This window comes from Solea senegalensis, linkage group LG20, assembly GCF_019176455.1.
Source record: "Solea senegalensis isolate Sse05_10M linkage group LG20, IFAPA_SoseM_1, whole genome shotgun sequence".
In the NCBI taxonomy this organism is placed as follows: Eukaryota; Metazoa; Chordata; class Actinopteri; order Pleuronectiformes; family Soleidae; genus Solea; species Solea senegalensis.
Genome location: NC_058039.1, coordinates 3,942,577 through 3,958,468, shown reverse-complemented (window position 1 = coordinate 3,958,468; position 15,892 = coordinate 3,942,577). Strand labels below are relative to the sequence as shown.

Here is a 15,892-nt window from a genome sequence, read left to right as displayed (position 1 = left end):
CTAAGTGTGTGTATATATATATATATATATATATACCTGTATTTATTCATGTACTTTTTTGTTTGTATATACAATTGTACCTCTTACAAGTTTGCACACACCTTAATTTGTTAACTGATTGTTGATGTTGATGTTTTTCATGACTGCTCTATGAGCCCTTGAATTGCCCAGGAGGACAAATTGTGTTTTTTTGTTTGTTTTTTTTAAACATCATTATATGGTAATTATCAAATTTGATTCACAAACATTTTTGATGAGAAGCTATATGATACTGATGGGAACTCATAGAAATTGTGATCGCCATGCCATTTCCTCATTGGAAATAACATAGTATTAACTCTAATAGTTTCTCCTTGTGACCACAGAATTACTACTGTTATTACCAAGATGGAAACTGCATTAGAGATACTATTAGAATGGGGTTACTATACTGTAGAGTGCAATGATGGTCAAAAACAACATCACAACAACAAAAGGTCTCACTCGGTATTGATAATCACAACAAATATCAGGTGATTAAAAATGTTGTATTGCTCTCACGGCATCTCACAATTAAACTATGCTGTTTATTTCTGACAGCAGGTGTGTGCTCGACTTCGCAATGTTGAATGTGTAGCACATTTACATATTAGCTGAATTTAGTCAAATACTGAGCAGAGGAGAACAGCGCCACTGTTCCCACCTTTCCCACAGACACAGATACAAGAGATAAGTGTCTGATGTTGTCCGAGGAATCACATCACAGTCTGCACCACAGGCCATAGCCTACTACTGCTGCTGCTACAGTGTTTGAGTAGATGTGATAAATAAAAAAAAAGAAAGTTAGTTCCTGAATGTTTAATGGTGAAAACGGGTGTTTCTAGGGCAGAGGCTCATGAGCAAGTCTTTAGATTGTGGTTATTATTCATTTGAACTGTTATCAATATCAGATTATTATTAGTTTTTAGCAAAAATAGTATGTCATATGTAGACATATATATATAGTATGTCACACCTTGAAGTTTGGCAGTGGCCATAGTGGTGATTTAACAGTCATGTATACAGTAGAGCAGTCTTCCTTCATACCTGCCCCCTAGTGTTACTTCTCAGACCAACAGCACAACATATAAAGTGCACAGGAATGCACAGTTAGCTACAATAATTTGGGTAGATGCGAGGAATGTGTTTACATACAAAGTTGAACAAATCTCCAGTAACTTTGTATCACAGTCCAGCAGTGAGGGTGGAAAAAGGTGAGAACTTGGAAGGCACACACTCTGTTTCTCAAATGATCTATTAAATCAAAGGACATATTGATATGTTTTGTTGCAAATGGTGAATGAAACAGTGGACAAAGCAGACATAGGGTGTACTTGTGTTCATTATAATACATGTAATCTATAGTTAGTTTTTCTTCACCAGGCCAGGATTAGGTGCAGCTGGGTCAAATCATGTTTGAGTAATTCGTGTCCATGACTTTCTCAGAACACAAGGTATATTTCTTGATGATCACTGAGTTACTGTCATTTGCACAGATTAACCTAGAGTAATTCCCTCTTTTCACTTGTTACAGTGAGCCATGTTATTTATTTATCTATTTATTTAAATGTTAATTATTTAATTGGTGGTAACTAAACTACATTGTATTACAATGTATATTGTAATTATAACTGAGAAGTAACTTAGGCTTAACATGCGGTAATGCAGTACAGTATGTATATAGACATGTATTAACCACCCCCTGCCGGTTGGGGGCAGCCTTGTCAGCATGTTATATCTGCAGCCTGGCAGTTAAACCGGTACATTCACTGACCCCACCTATAATCGTAAACTTATGCATTATTACAATTAGACATAAAAAAAAATCGTTTTTATTTAATTCACCAAATATGCGTTGATACAGCACACCTGGAATTAATATTTTATTTGTCGTTAAATGTGATTAATCCAGAAAACAAAGTATTATTTTGTTTAAACGCGTAAAACCGCACGTTTTTAAATGGAGTTGGAATCTTACGAGTGTCCATGGACGCATCATTAGCACTCGGCTGTGTGTGAACTAAGCAGCTGTCACGCTTCTGTATGTGTGTGTCGGGGGACTCCTGGTGAACGCTAAGCTAACGACGTGTACTCTTTCGAGAGGTAAGAGTGCGTTGCTTCTTTAAAACAAATACACGAAAAATACGACTTACAAATTACCGTTGTTGGTTTTCGTGAAGTGAGAGAAATGTTTATCAGGCTACTTAGCCGGTTAGCTAACAAGCTTGCCTGAGGGTTAGCGTGTGAGCTAACTATGTTACAGCTGGTTGACAATCAGATACATACATATGTGCTGGATTAAGTGTCACCTCAGTGACAATGAGCCAAGTATCTTGTGCTAACATTTTTGTCAATGGAACGCTACGTGGAGTTTAAACATGAAATTAGTTGGTGAAGAACATTTTTTAATATGGTTTATATACAGTTATTGCTAAAATGTCTCTTTTCCCTCCTCCTGTACTGATAATATAGTACATGCTAACAACTCTAATTAACATTAAACCCACTCCTGATTATAGCTGTAGTTAATAAGTAAGGCTGACTTATCATTAGGGTAAAAATGGGCAAATGCCCCAGGTCTGTAGACCAGCAGTGGCCCTTGATACTTCAGATTCAACCAGAGTGATAATTACAGTAAGTAACGTATGTTATGGAATGTACTGCATTACGTACACAACTGAAACTGAAATGATAAGGGTCAAACTATAGATGTTGCACTGTTGTTTGATGTTTGACTTCTGCTTTAAACTTCAAGCTCAATTTAATCCAGTCATAATTAAAACAATAAACTTCACCACCACCCATCTGACCCTTTATCAAGATATTGTGTAAAAGGAAGTGATGTTTTTGTAGAGGAGGTCGATTAAAACAGGTTTTAATGTGGCTGATCCATAGAAATCCACACAGTCAATTGCTGATGTACAACGTTGATTTTGTTTAGGTTTTTTGCTGATATGTATGGACAATTTTCTTTTTCCCCTCCATCTTACAAAAAATATAACACTCTAAGGATGACAAATGATACATAAAATCACGTAACTTATTCAGACATTAAGTTTAACAGACTACTAATGATCTGTTCTCTCCACTTTGCCGTATCCTCACCAGTGCGCTTATCTTAAATAAATCGTCTGATGATGATTATTAAAATTGACAAGTAAGACCTATTTCCTACACTCAATATGTGTGGGTCATTCTTAAATTCCTGAATATTGTAAGAGAAGTACTTTCCTCATCACCCTCTCAAAATGTTATTATGGTTGCTTGTAGGAATATGCCTATGTACAGCCACTACACTAAACATGTCTAATGCCTTGGTTCCTTTATCCACAGTGTTTTTCATATATTACGTAATCTCCGCCCTCATGAACGTTAATAAACCTGTTTGCAGTTTTTCCACCCTTAATACCTGCTTTGAAGTTGACTGGAGTCAGACTGAAACTTCATCTTGTTTGCTCTGCCTGACCTTCGCTGGTTGCATTTGTTGCTTTTAAGAGAAAAATACATTGTAGCTATTTCAAGGCCTCACTTTGGTCCAGTAAAAGAGTGATTCGACAACATACCGTAACCATAGACTCAGCATTATTTGTTGTTGTCCATTATTACTCATACTTTACCTTTTTAAAGTCACACTAATTATGTCATTATACAACCCTGCTCTGTGAAAACATATACAAACCTATAAAAAGGCTTTTACCAACTGATATGTATCAACAATCATTAATAGATAGAAATACCCACAACACTGCTGTTTATCAGTAAACATACAGTCTTTGTTTTCTGTCGTTATCCTTTTTAGACTTTGCAAGCATGGCACGTGGGCATCAGAAGATTCAGTCTCAGCAGAAAAATGCCAAGAAACAGGCAGAAATGAAGAAGGCCAAGGGTCATGATCAGAAGACAGCAGCAAAAGCAGCATTAGTGTTTACCTGCGCTGTGTGCAGGGTGGGTATGAAGCCTCAACACTCCGCAGCTTTATTGTGCTCCCATTTAACCACTTTTTAAATGTGATCATTTTTAACTCTTAGAATCCCTATTTTCATCCTCATGCAAGTTTCCAAAATGATAACTTTTTATTGTATGTATTCTTTATTCCGCAGTCCCAGATGCCCGACCCAAAAACCTTCAAGCAGCACTTCGAGAGCAAGCACCCGAAATCTCCTCTGCCGCCTGAGTTGGAGGGAGTGGAGGCATAGACGGTCACCCTGGATACCTAACTGAATTTGTTTTTCGGCCCTGCACCAATTCTGCACTTGTCTCAGTCTGACAGCAATGGATGATTTCATGTAACTAAGTGAAGCAGTTTCCATCATGTGGGCTTTTACAGGCCGGGTTGCCTTTGATGCAGTCCTTCCTCCCTTCCAGTCCTGTTTTTTGCTTGTGTTTAATTACACAACATTTGAAACTCAAAATGCTGGTTTTGATCAGGGTCACTGACAGTTTTTTTTATCATTCAAGTGATGAATTAAAATGTCTGCTTTCAGTCTCAGCTTCTGGAAAAAAACAACAATAATTATAATAACAATGATAATAATAATAATAAAAACTCACTGCCCTTGCTGTGTTGCACGCACAGGTTTTTTTTTTCTTGCTGCTAGCTCATGTAACTCTTAAAATAAAGATTTAATTGAGTGTCTGATTAAATCGTTATAGCCAGCATGCCACATAAAGTAATCAATATAGAGCAAAGCACAGATTTGGATGGAATAATGACATTATGACTTAAATGTCAGTTTTAGATTGTCGCAAATCTGTTTTTATTATTTGGCCTAATCCAGTTTAATTTGGCTTTGAATGCTGATTATTAAAATGAAGTGGAGGCAGTGAGATGTTTTTCTAACACCAGTCCACCCACAGCGCCGTTTGCCTATTGTACTGCAGTGTTTAATCAAGTCCATCACAATTTTATGTCGGGTCATAAAAATGTGAAATGTTAATTTCTAAGCTGCTACATAAACTGCAAGCTAAAGAAATTTTACTGGAGCTTCTCAAAAGCATTTGTACATTTGGAAAATGAATATGTGCTCCGATGTATTATAGCATTTTATTAAAATTTACTTTGTTGTATATATGCTTGTTTTTCACAGTTTTTTTATGATCTTACGATTGGTTGGATATGTTTTATGAAGAGCCAAGCTGCACATGGACCTTGTGTCTTTCAGGTGATGTAAATCTGTTGGTACGTGTGACTGAAACACGCTCTGTTATAGATTCAAATCTTCCATCTAAATTCAGTCTCTCAGCTGCTGTGCCCACATAGCCCACTAAATCTTTTCCGTCATCTATAATAACCTTGCATTCACCATTTCCTTACAGGCTCAAACTTGTATCTGCTTTATTAACACTGAGTCATTGTAGGATAAATAGGTCTCATGTTGAGACTCTCCGCTGGATGATTCACCAACCTCCTTCCTTCAATCTTGCAAATGAAAAAAAAACCAAAATATTCATTCATAAAGATACAGAAGTCTTCGGTACATCGATTTTTAATGTAGGCTGAAAACTGACGAGAAGGAAGGAAGACTGTACATGCTTAGGTTGTCTCAGAAGTAAAATCTTTAATTAGAAGTCATTGTAAGATGTTAATTTGGTGAAATAATAATTCAATTCCCACTGGTTTCAGTTAATCTATGTCCAGGAATATAGTAATTTGCTCTCATTGTACTGTGACAAAGTCAAACACTGGATTTATACTGTAAACCAAAAGCTAACGGTTTGCACTGGACTACAGTATATTGAGCATGTGACTCTGCCTAACAAGCCAGTGGGTTTGCTGATGTATTTAAGCCAAAGCACACACAAAAAGGAAAGGACAGTACTTTCTAACCACAAATTCCACCTAGAAGTTTTCTTACTTGGTTTATTTAAAGCTACAGTGTGTAATTGTGTTGGTTATTGTTGTTGCTGTTATAACTCTGCTTGTTTGGTCTTCATGAACAGAAACAATGAGACATAATTTGTCCTCAATCTAGAAACAGGCTCTGTCAAGCTGAACTATCAGAACTGAATGAGGGAGCATTTATGTGTGTACACCGGCAGAGCAGGGACAGACTGGGCAGGAACTACTGAACGAGGTTTTTTAAGCAGCAGAATTTTACATGTCATTTAGCAGAATTGAAATGTTGTCTTTTCAGTCATACTCCAACCCTAGCTGTTTTGCTTTACTACCCCAAATGTTGCTGTTACTTCCGTCTCTCCTGACATAAAATTAATCCCTTCCTGTGTGCAGTGGGGGAATGTCGCTGGAAGGAACACAATATCTAAACTCCAGCTATACTGGGAGACACACAGAGAGTTGTGTGAAGCTGATAGACTTTTTCAGCGTTGAATTACTCGTCTGACAATGGTTTGAATGTAACAGATGTGTTACATTTGGTACTACAGCTTTAAAAGGGACAGTGTATAGATATTATTGACAAGCAAACATGTGATGTGCTTTTATTTTTGATACACTGTACCAGATCATAGTTTAGAGATATATTACATCGGGAGTCCTGTGGCAGGTTGGAAGAAGACAAAGGCAGTGCATAGTACAGCAACATACTGTACAACATTTACTTACTACTGCATACAGTCGACAACAAGTACCACCAGATGAAGCTCGCGTACCACAGTTTGAGAACCATGGCTTTACAAAGTAGTTAATGTCCTGACTTGCAAAACACACTACAATGAAATTTACTAACTACCTCTGCCATGAGTCATAATGGGCGTTGAAGGGTAAAAGCTTAAGGGATATGTACTGTAGGCCATGTAAGCTCTTATTTGCTCTTATTTCCTGAAGAAAAAGTCACTCCGACTTACTTGTCTAAAACATTGAAACATAATAATAACATTTAATAGCTGTACTGAGCCTATAAAAATAGACACAACAACAACAAAGAGAAAAGTAATTCACAAAAAGATAAACCCTTTAAAAATATATTGAAAACTATTGAGAAAAAAACAAGATAATGTGTAATTTTAACTGAAACTGCCATGTTTTTGTAGGTAGATGGCAATTTAGATATTTCATTTCAGAGCTTGAGTGACCAAGCCTTTCAAGCTAGTCTTTGGTTAAATCAAATCATTTTATTGTTTGAAAAAAAAAAGTTATTAATGGCAGTCACTCCAAAACCTGCTTTGCTTGTAAAACGTATGTCAGAAAGAAATGCTTAAAATTTCCCCACGCTTATTTATGTATGTGTTTAATATGCCGTACTTCTGGTTACCCTAACAACCTCGTGACGTCATCAGTTCCGGGTGCGATTGTGCCGCTGTGTCTTTAATTTGAAGGAAACCCCGTGGATCAGTCGGAGAGATCGTCAGCTGAGTGCTCGGGAAGTCTGAACAGCGTCGTGAGGAAACACTTCAGGTCAGTTCACGTTTTATCTGCTGCTCACAGTCGGGTTAATGTTTGACCTGGAGTCTTTATTTCACTTTGAATCACTCATATAGCGCGAGTTTTGTGGTAGAAAGTCGGTAAAGGTCGCTGCACAGTCATTGTTCGTCGCTGACTGAATGGGACGCGTCCCTGCACTTAAAAGCATCTCGAGTTTTATTATGCTTTTCGTGCCCAGACAGTTTTATGCTATGCTATTACGCCAATTAGTTAATGTGTAAGAAGCGAGCTGGGGGAAAATGACAAATAATGCTCATAACGCCAGTAACAATGCTTTTGTTTCCGGGAAGCGAAAAAAAGGGCGTTTACTGTGGACTGAACTGTGCGAGGCTCTGTTCTGTTAACTTCAAACACTGTTCGTGATGTTCTGTCTGCCCGTTCAGTGGCGCTAACGTCAGACCTCTGCCGTAGTAAACAACGACAACATGAAAATCGTTAGTTTGAAAATAGTTTCGGTGAGATGAGGACTGAATTTCTGTGTGAGAGAGAGTGACATGAAACTGGATGACCGACATTCCTGAGAAGGGCGCAGGTGTCTGCTGCTGTGCTAATTCTACTACAAGTGTGGCCGCACACGCGCACATTGACTACTGTAGCCATTGGGTTAAAAATATGAAAAATATTGTAGCTGGAAAGCATTGATATGTAAATATTTATTTTTTATATATATTTTAAATATGTATTGTTTATATAATTTTTTGCCAAAAATGTAAATATGTAAGTATGTTTGTAAAACTGTATAATTCATTCATCTGTCGCTTTATCCTCCACATGAGGTTTGTGCAGGTTGCTGGTGCCAATCCCAGCTGACATAGGGTGAAAGGAGGGGTACACCCTGACTCTAAATTTAGCCATAGGTGTGAGTGTGAATCCCCAGATCTGAATGTCTTTGGACTGTGGGAGGAAACTGAAAGCACAAAAACCGATCAAAGTAATTTTGAAGCAAACTCTCCAAGCCCCTCTGATCCGTTTGGGAACCCGGGTCTTCTGCTGCAAAGGCAGCAGTGCTAACCACTACACACTGTATAATCACTTTAAAATAAATATTGTTTGTTTTTGTAGCCTTAGAATAAGAACAATAGATGAGGGTCTTGTTTAGCATAAGCAAACTACACAAACAGTCAATGACATTCTTTCTGACATTCTTACCACTAGATGTCACTAACTACACACTTTTTAAATATAAGTCTAATCAGAGCAATACTTTTATTGACTGAAGCAAAGACAGGAAATAAGTATCCAATAAGGTTTTTCTGTCAGGTAGTTCTTCTCTGTCAAATGACAGCAGTAAATTGTTAGGTGTGGTTTCTTTTCTTGAAACTGTCATGACATTATTCCTGAGTTGGATCAATTAATTGGTAGGTCAGTTTAATCAGATTGATTATTGCCATTTCTAATTTGTATTAGTACATTATTTAAACAGCCAGCTATTACTTATTGATGTTTTTAACTATGAGACTGATAATAAAGGTCATTTAGTGATTTTTGTCATTTACAAAAGAACTGGACAAATTTGACCAAAACAAATTGCATATTAGATCAGCCATTGGCTGCAGTGATCTCTGTAGATTAGCATTGGCATAGAAAAAACAATATTGTCTACCTCTATCCTGTCGCCATTGTTTTTGTTTCTCCTAACGCTCTGCTCTCTTCTTCCATCTACATAGGAGCCATGGCAGACAGGTCCGATATTGTACAGATGGCCAAATTTGCCGAGCAGGCTGAGCGATATGATGACATGGTTGCAGAAATGAAGAAGGTCGCAATGAGCGCGAAGGACAGTCCGCTCAGCTACGATGAGCGCAACTTGCTCTCAGTTGCCTACAAGAATGTGGTGGGGGCAAAGAGGTCCTCCTGGAGGATGCTTTACAATCATGAGCAGAACGTCAGCGATAAACCATTGGTAACGGAGTACAAAGAGCAAATTGAGAAGGAGCTGAAAGAAGTCTGCGATGATGTTGTGGTAAGAACCAAAGGCAATTATTGGGAGACTGTGGGTAAATAAGTGAAAGGGAAGTCAGGTGTTGTCAAGGAAATGGATGCGAGTCCACCAGAATAGGAAATGTGACCTAAAATGATATCAGCCTGGGAGGTACAAAAATGAGAGAGTTAATTGAATTAATAAAATGTCAAATATTTCTCTGAAGATAACCTAATAGAAAACTTCTAGGCCAGCGCCAGCTGTATATAGCTCACATAGTAGACTCAACCCAATAAGGAGTTCTACTTTGAAACCACTCAAGTATATCTTTTTCAATTACTGGTGTTGCAGGGGTTTTTTTTGACACCAAATTTTGTAAACAGCCCCTCAATGCCTCTGACTTTTCTTTCTTTTGAGTTGAAAAGTCGATTAAAGGAAACGCATTAATTTACATTTCATGGCAAAAAAGGGTGGTTACATGTGATCACAGTTGAATGTAAATGTAGTGTCTGGTGGTCTGCCTGTTTGAATCTGTGACTGTTCTGTTATGTTTTCACTTGGGTCTTTGATGGCAGGATTATGCCCAAAGTTTGCTCAAGGCAACTTGACTGGCTTGAGTTAAGTTAAACTTAAAGTCACCAGAGATTTGAGTTTGTACAAGGGCTTAATGATAATGTGCAATAGGTAATTGCACATTTTCCAAGAAGGTTTGTGGCCTTGTCCTGTAAAGCAATTGACCAAACGGCAAATTGCAAAACAACCATTATTTTATATAATGAAGAGCTGTTTTTTTCTGTGACCTCAGAAAAAGGTCTTTAAAGGGATGACTTAATAGTCACGTGATTTCCAAATGCCATCCATTATTTGCTGAATTTGTTTTATTGATCTACCAATGTTTTACAAGTGTAAACAAATGTGTAGGATATTTCACAAATCAAAACTGTAAATAAAAACATGTAAACATGTCTAGTGTTGCTCAACTCACTTTACTTTTTGACTTGCAGAAACTGCTTGATGACCATCTGATCCCGTCCTGCGAGTCAGACAATGAAAGCAAAGTCTTCTTCCTGAAGATGAAGGGAGACTACTACCGCTACTTGGCTGAAGTCAACCAGAGTGATGAAGGCAAGTGCAAACAACGCCACTTTATCTCTCTTTTGAACATTTTAAGTCGGATAAACCGCAGTAGTGGGGATGGTTGTACTCAAAATTATTTAGCTGTGTTTAAGACACTGTGTGATTGTTCCCTGTGTTTCTATGGCAACATAGGGAGCTTTGGAAACTGACTGCTGATCAGTAATGGTTTTCCTTAAGGTTAGCACACCAGGCTGCTTCTGGCCAAGTCACTGATACCCTCCCCATCTTTGACCCAGAACTGTCAGCTAAAATACAGTTGAGAGCTGCTGCTGGGTTACCATAGCAACAGAGGCAACACTAGGGTTGCTGGGAAGCATTTTTTGAGTAATTTCTGTAGTAACTATGGCAACCTGGACTCTGTTGTTGTTTTTTATCATCTGTTATTATTACAGGTTGTCTTTGTTTTTAAAGCACTCATCTGCACAGAACACGTTTGTATTATTGCAGCTCAATGGAAAATACTTAGTCACCTTTGCTTCTTCAGTCTTGGATTCATAATTGTCACACAGTGGCCATAGTTGAGGCAGATTATTTCCATTTCATCCTAATACTTTTATTCACTTTTTTAATGATATATTGGTCCATGTCCATTGTTTGGACAAACCGTTTTAGCCAGTAGAGTTAAAATGGTCAATGGTTGGACAGAATCATCAATTTGATTTGAGAAATCTTTGTCTCATTTGAAATGTCTGCTTTCTGTCTGGTGTGTGTCTTCCCGTTTGTAGTAAACAAAGAGAATTCCAAAGACGCCTACAACATGGCATTGGATCTGAGCAAAAAAACAATGGAACCTGCAAATCCAATTCGCCTGGGCCTTGCCCTCAACTTCTCCGTCTTCTACTATGAGATTGTCCGTTCACGCGAGGAAGCCTGCAAACTGGCCCGGGAGGTAAGAACTAGTGTTGTATTTCTCACAGCCTCGTCTCTTATTTCAAAAGAAAATTTGTATAAGGATTGTCATTTGTAGCTTAGAGTGCATGCATGGAAAACATCCTCCTAAAATGTAATTTAAATGATCTACATTACACACATAGAGCACGGATACCCGATGGGCTGGGTTCGGACAAAAAAAAAATCTGGTTAGGTTAGTGAGTTTAATGACATCCTGTACACAAACACAAAGCTGGTTCTCAGATTGTAACTTTTAGTTGGTATTATAAATTCTTTTAATAATTTAGATTTTTTTTAATGCAGGGAAAGTACACAAACTGTTTGTGAGTGACCATTTGTTTTGTTTTTATGGGAACATGTGTTTTTGTCTCCTCCAGGCCTATGATGATGCTAAAGCACAGATGAATAACGCTGAAAATGACACCAAAGACAGCTACAAAGACAGCAAATTGATCATGCAGCTCCTACGAGACAATCTGACGGTAAGTGTGCCAAATTCATTACCCTGAATGAACATCAGCTGTGTCTACATGCTTACCAGTGTTGTCTAATATTTCAGTTGCGAATGTGCAGCTGCTCATCTCCTGAACAGTGTATTTAGGATTCTTCTAGAGTTTGGTTCTACATCCATACCACTCTGTTTTCGAATAAGTCATAAATGTTGTATGTTCCTGCTGGTGAAACGGAGAAGACGAGACAGTTGAGTTCGGCCCGGGCAAAATCTGAGCCCTTTAGAAAGGGGTTGCACTCACTCCCTGATACTAATCTAACAATCTAACAACTGCAGAGAGAATCCATTCAGCTTTCAGGTTAAGGATGATTTTAGTTTTCTAGTCTAGACACGTTGATGCAGTGCTGAAATACAATTCTGCAAGTGGATCTCTTTTCTTTGTTTTTTAATGACAAAACTTGTTTTTGAAGATGTGGTGGTATGGATGTAGCCTTAGTGATCCAGTTTCCGTATCTGAAACCATTGCAATCCAGAATGTGTTGTAAAGGACTTTATTGCACTATACACTACGAAGGTTAACAGAAATAGCAAGTTGGTGGACCACCTTTTATTATTTTTCTATTATTCATGATTTCCCCTGATTGTAGCCTATAACACACAGTCGTCCTGTGGTTCACTGTTGAAAACCTGCTTATTTTCTCAGTTGAGCTATGAACTGACATTTTTGTCATTCCAAGCATTTTGTGTGTGTGGTTACGTGAGCTGAGCAGGAACCCAATGCTATTGTGTATGTGTATGAGCATGCACTAATCCTATAAACCTGTTTTGTTGCAGCTGTGGGTGTCGGAGAATACAGAAGAGGGAGAAGAATTGGAGCAGACAACTGAGAATTGAACTTCAGACAAAGACGAACAAAAACACAATTCTTTACCTCTCACCAGCCTAAATTGTGTGTGTGTAGCTGTGTATGCACTTGCATGCACAGATATGTATGTTTACACTCCACTCACAATGTGAGTGTGTGTGTGTGTGTGTGTGTTGTATGTGCACATCCACTGAAACAAGAATGGAATAGATGTGTTTTTTTGTTTTCTAAGGAAAGGGGTAATTACACATTGTGTGAACCAGTGGATCTTTGTTTTTCCTTGTCCATGGGGTTAGTCTCCCTCCTTTAGATCCAAATCAGCCTCATTCTCTTTAACCTTACTTACTGTAGCAAACTGCTGCTGTCGTACGAAAAACGCAATCAGAAAAGACAAACTCTAGTTTTGATAATTTATGCTTTTACTTGAACATTTACAATGTTTGTAATACTCGGGTCAGCAACATTGTGTACCAAATGTTAAAGTGGTCATTGCAGTCCCCGTGAATGAATTCTCATCCGATTTTAGCAGTGATGATAGGGATGCAGGACTCGTCTGGGTAAAGGTCTGTTACAACATTGCTTGTATTCTTCCCACACTGTTGGTGTAGCAGGTAGTGATTTTTATCTTTTCACAGATGGTACATGTCATGGCTCCGTGGGTTCTCTGTCCATTTAGTCCATTTAGGCACTGGATATTTTTTTCTTTTCTTTTGAATGAATGACCACTTGTGAAAAGTAGTTCAACGTTTGTTTGTTTTTTGGAGAGAATTACATTCCATTATAACGCCCTGCATTTTTTTCTTAATACATGACAAGATCTAGACAGATTAAGATAAAATAAACATGTTTATAATGGCTCAGTACTGAAACTTTTGATATTTTATCTGTTCAACAGTACACATTACCTTTGCCGTGTTCTTTTATGTGGTTTTCTACTTCTTTTTTTTCTTTCTCTATTCAATACAGGTGTTTTTATATGTTCTTTTTGTGTATTTTATTCATTTATCTCTTGGTTGGACTCCTGGAATATAAAAGTTTCTCTGTAGTCTGGTGTTGGGGTTAGCAGTGCTTTGATACTGGCAGTTTTTGCCTCGGTTTTAGCTTGAACCAGGGGGTTTACAATAACATTTTTCTAACCAAAAGCTACATTGTGCAAAGACAAATTAATTCTGACTATAAATTGGCGGTAACATGTAAAAGTGTGTGCCATTTTCTTCTACTTGCAGTGTCTTGGTTTTAAAAGAAGCGGTGCCTGGTTGAGACTTTGCAAGTTGCACTCTGGGTGTGTTATTTGGCTTTCATGCAAGTGGAATTAATTAAAACATTTAAATCAAGTGTGTTTTTCTCTTTCACTACAGTCAGTTCGTGGGACTGGTTTGCTGTTGCTCACTGTGTGGACTGAGAGATGTTTTATTAAGATCCTTGGTAACCAGACAATGCACTCTTGTTACAGCAAACTAACGACAACGGTTGGTGAAGTAGCTGCTCATAAATCTCAGCATTCACACAAGTACGAGTGGCCTCCGGCGACAATATATATATATATATAATATATATTTAATGGATGAAAATTATCAAACAGTAGGTAGGTGTGCCACTTGGGTAAGAACAGCCATATCGAAAGAATCCATGCACCAGCGGGCAAGAGCGACCGAGGACAGTTTGCACATGTGTGCATTCAGGTGCAAGACATAATGTAGGAATATGAACTGGCAAATCTGACTGAAACTGAATCTGAATCAAATGATATGGTTGGTAATGTGAACATATAGCCCAATTTCTCTTTCCACAGCTATGGAGATCACAAACACACTGCTGACATCCACATACTACTGTATATGAACAACAGTGCTTCTGTGACATCATGTCAAAGGTCCAGTCTCAGGTTCATCACAGAGAGCAGCATCTGTGAGAGATAAGGATTTGATCAAAAGGCTAAAACAGTGGCGTTAATAATGAGGCTGTGTTTGCCATTCTCTTTCAACTCACACTGTGATTGGTGCTGATAAATGAAGGCAACATACCACATGACTGAAATAGGCCAAATTAAAGGGATAGTTCAATTTTTTTGAAGTATGGTTGTATGGCTTCTTCTACACTACATATGATTGCTAGCTATTGTCATAAACAGTGAGCAATGTGATCATGAATATTGTTGATTTTAAGCTCAGATAGTTCTTGAGGCCAACTCTACAGCATGCACTTGTTTTTCCTAATGTGCTGGTTAATTTAATCTGGATTCTTTTAATATTTACTGTGTAAATTTGTAACTGCTGTGAGTGTTTCGTATTAGGCCAGGACTCCCTTGAAAAAGAGGTTCTTCATCTCAGTGGGATTTTCCTGGTTCAATAAAAATAATAAATCATTTCCCACATTAGGTCACTTTTTGTCACATGACCATACTGGATGCTCCTTGGCCCCTAGGTCATTTGAGTTTGATACTCCCCCTGTTGTATGAGGGTAAACACTGACACAGTGTTTACATTGACTTTGATAGACTATGATATCTTTTTCTGTAAAGTTATATATGCATTTTCAGGCTGGAAACTAACATTTGTAAACCACAATAGTCTTTTTACCTGTTTAAATAAGAAGGCTCTCCCCTTTTCCCCTTGCTGCCTGTTGACACTTTTAAAAATAATTTAAAAATGGTTTTATGTGTTAGGGTTCTTAATGTTGTTTTGTCACATGTTTTTACCCTGTCAGTATTTCATGTATTTTACTTGTATGGCCCTGTGAAGCACTTTGTGATTACATATCTGTGAAAGGTGCAATATAAGTAAAATAGACTTACTTACTTTAGTTAGATATTTTACTGGCTGAGCCTTTAGCTGAAGTGGCTAAAATCTGTTTTTCTGTGTGTCCCTATTGGCAGCCATGTTGTTATGAGAGCAGACTTGTTGTAGGTGATGGCAGTGCTGCTGACATTGACAGCTATCACTTTACAGCGTCTGTGTGTCCTCTATAAAACTGTGACTTAGCACTTTAAACTGGGGGCGTTTGCTGTTTAACAAGTTGAGCTTGTGTATGTAAGAAAGTGTTTTTTTGTTACTCTCACCTTGTCAGGACCAGCAGTCCTTGTGAGGACCAAAGCCTATCCCTATTGAGGCCACACTTAATTTCTGTCGAACTGATAAAGGTTACAGTGAAGATGTAAATTGTGGTTAGGGTCAGGAATTAACTGCTTAGGCATACGGCTTTAGTTAGGTTGTTAAAAATGAAGGGAAG

At 38.0% G+C, this 15,892-nt stretch overlaps 2 protein-coding genes across 2 annotated transcripts; both read left to right on the top strand.

Moving 5' to 3' along the window:
* The first annotated feature begins 2,005 nt into the window (after nt 1-2,005).
* Nucleotides 2,006-5,087, top strand: znf706 (zinc finger protein 706). The gene is made up of 3 exons (XM_044052864.1): nt 2,006-2,121; nt 3,818-3,963; nt 4,119-5,087. Exons 2-3 carry the CDS (start codon nt 3,829-3,831, stop codon nt 4,212-4,214), a joined length of 231 nt encoding a protein of 76 aa, XP_043908799.1. The 5' UTR covers nt 2,006-2,121; nt 3,818-3,828; the 3' UTR covers nt 4,215-5,087.
* Nucleotides 5,088-7,282: 2,195 nt separating this feature from the next.
* On the top strand, nt 7,283-13,998 carry LOC122786503 (14-3-3 protein beta/alpha-B-like). The gene is made up of 6 exons (XM_044052863.1): nt 7,283-7,372; nt 9,067-9,362; nt 10,325-10,445; nt 11,183-11,346; nt 11,726-11,830; nt 12,634-13,998. Exons 2-6 carry the CDS (start codon nt 9,072-9,074, stop codon nt 12,691-12,693), a joined length of 741 nt encoding a protein of 246 aa, XP_043908798.1. The 5' UTR covers nt 7,283-7,372; nt 9,067-9,071; the 3' UTR covers nt 12,694-13,998.
* The last annotated feature ends 1,894 nt before the right edge of the window (nt 13,999-15,892 follow it).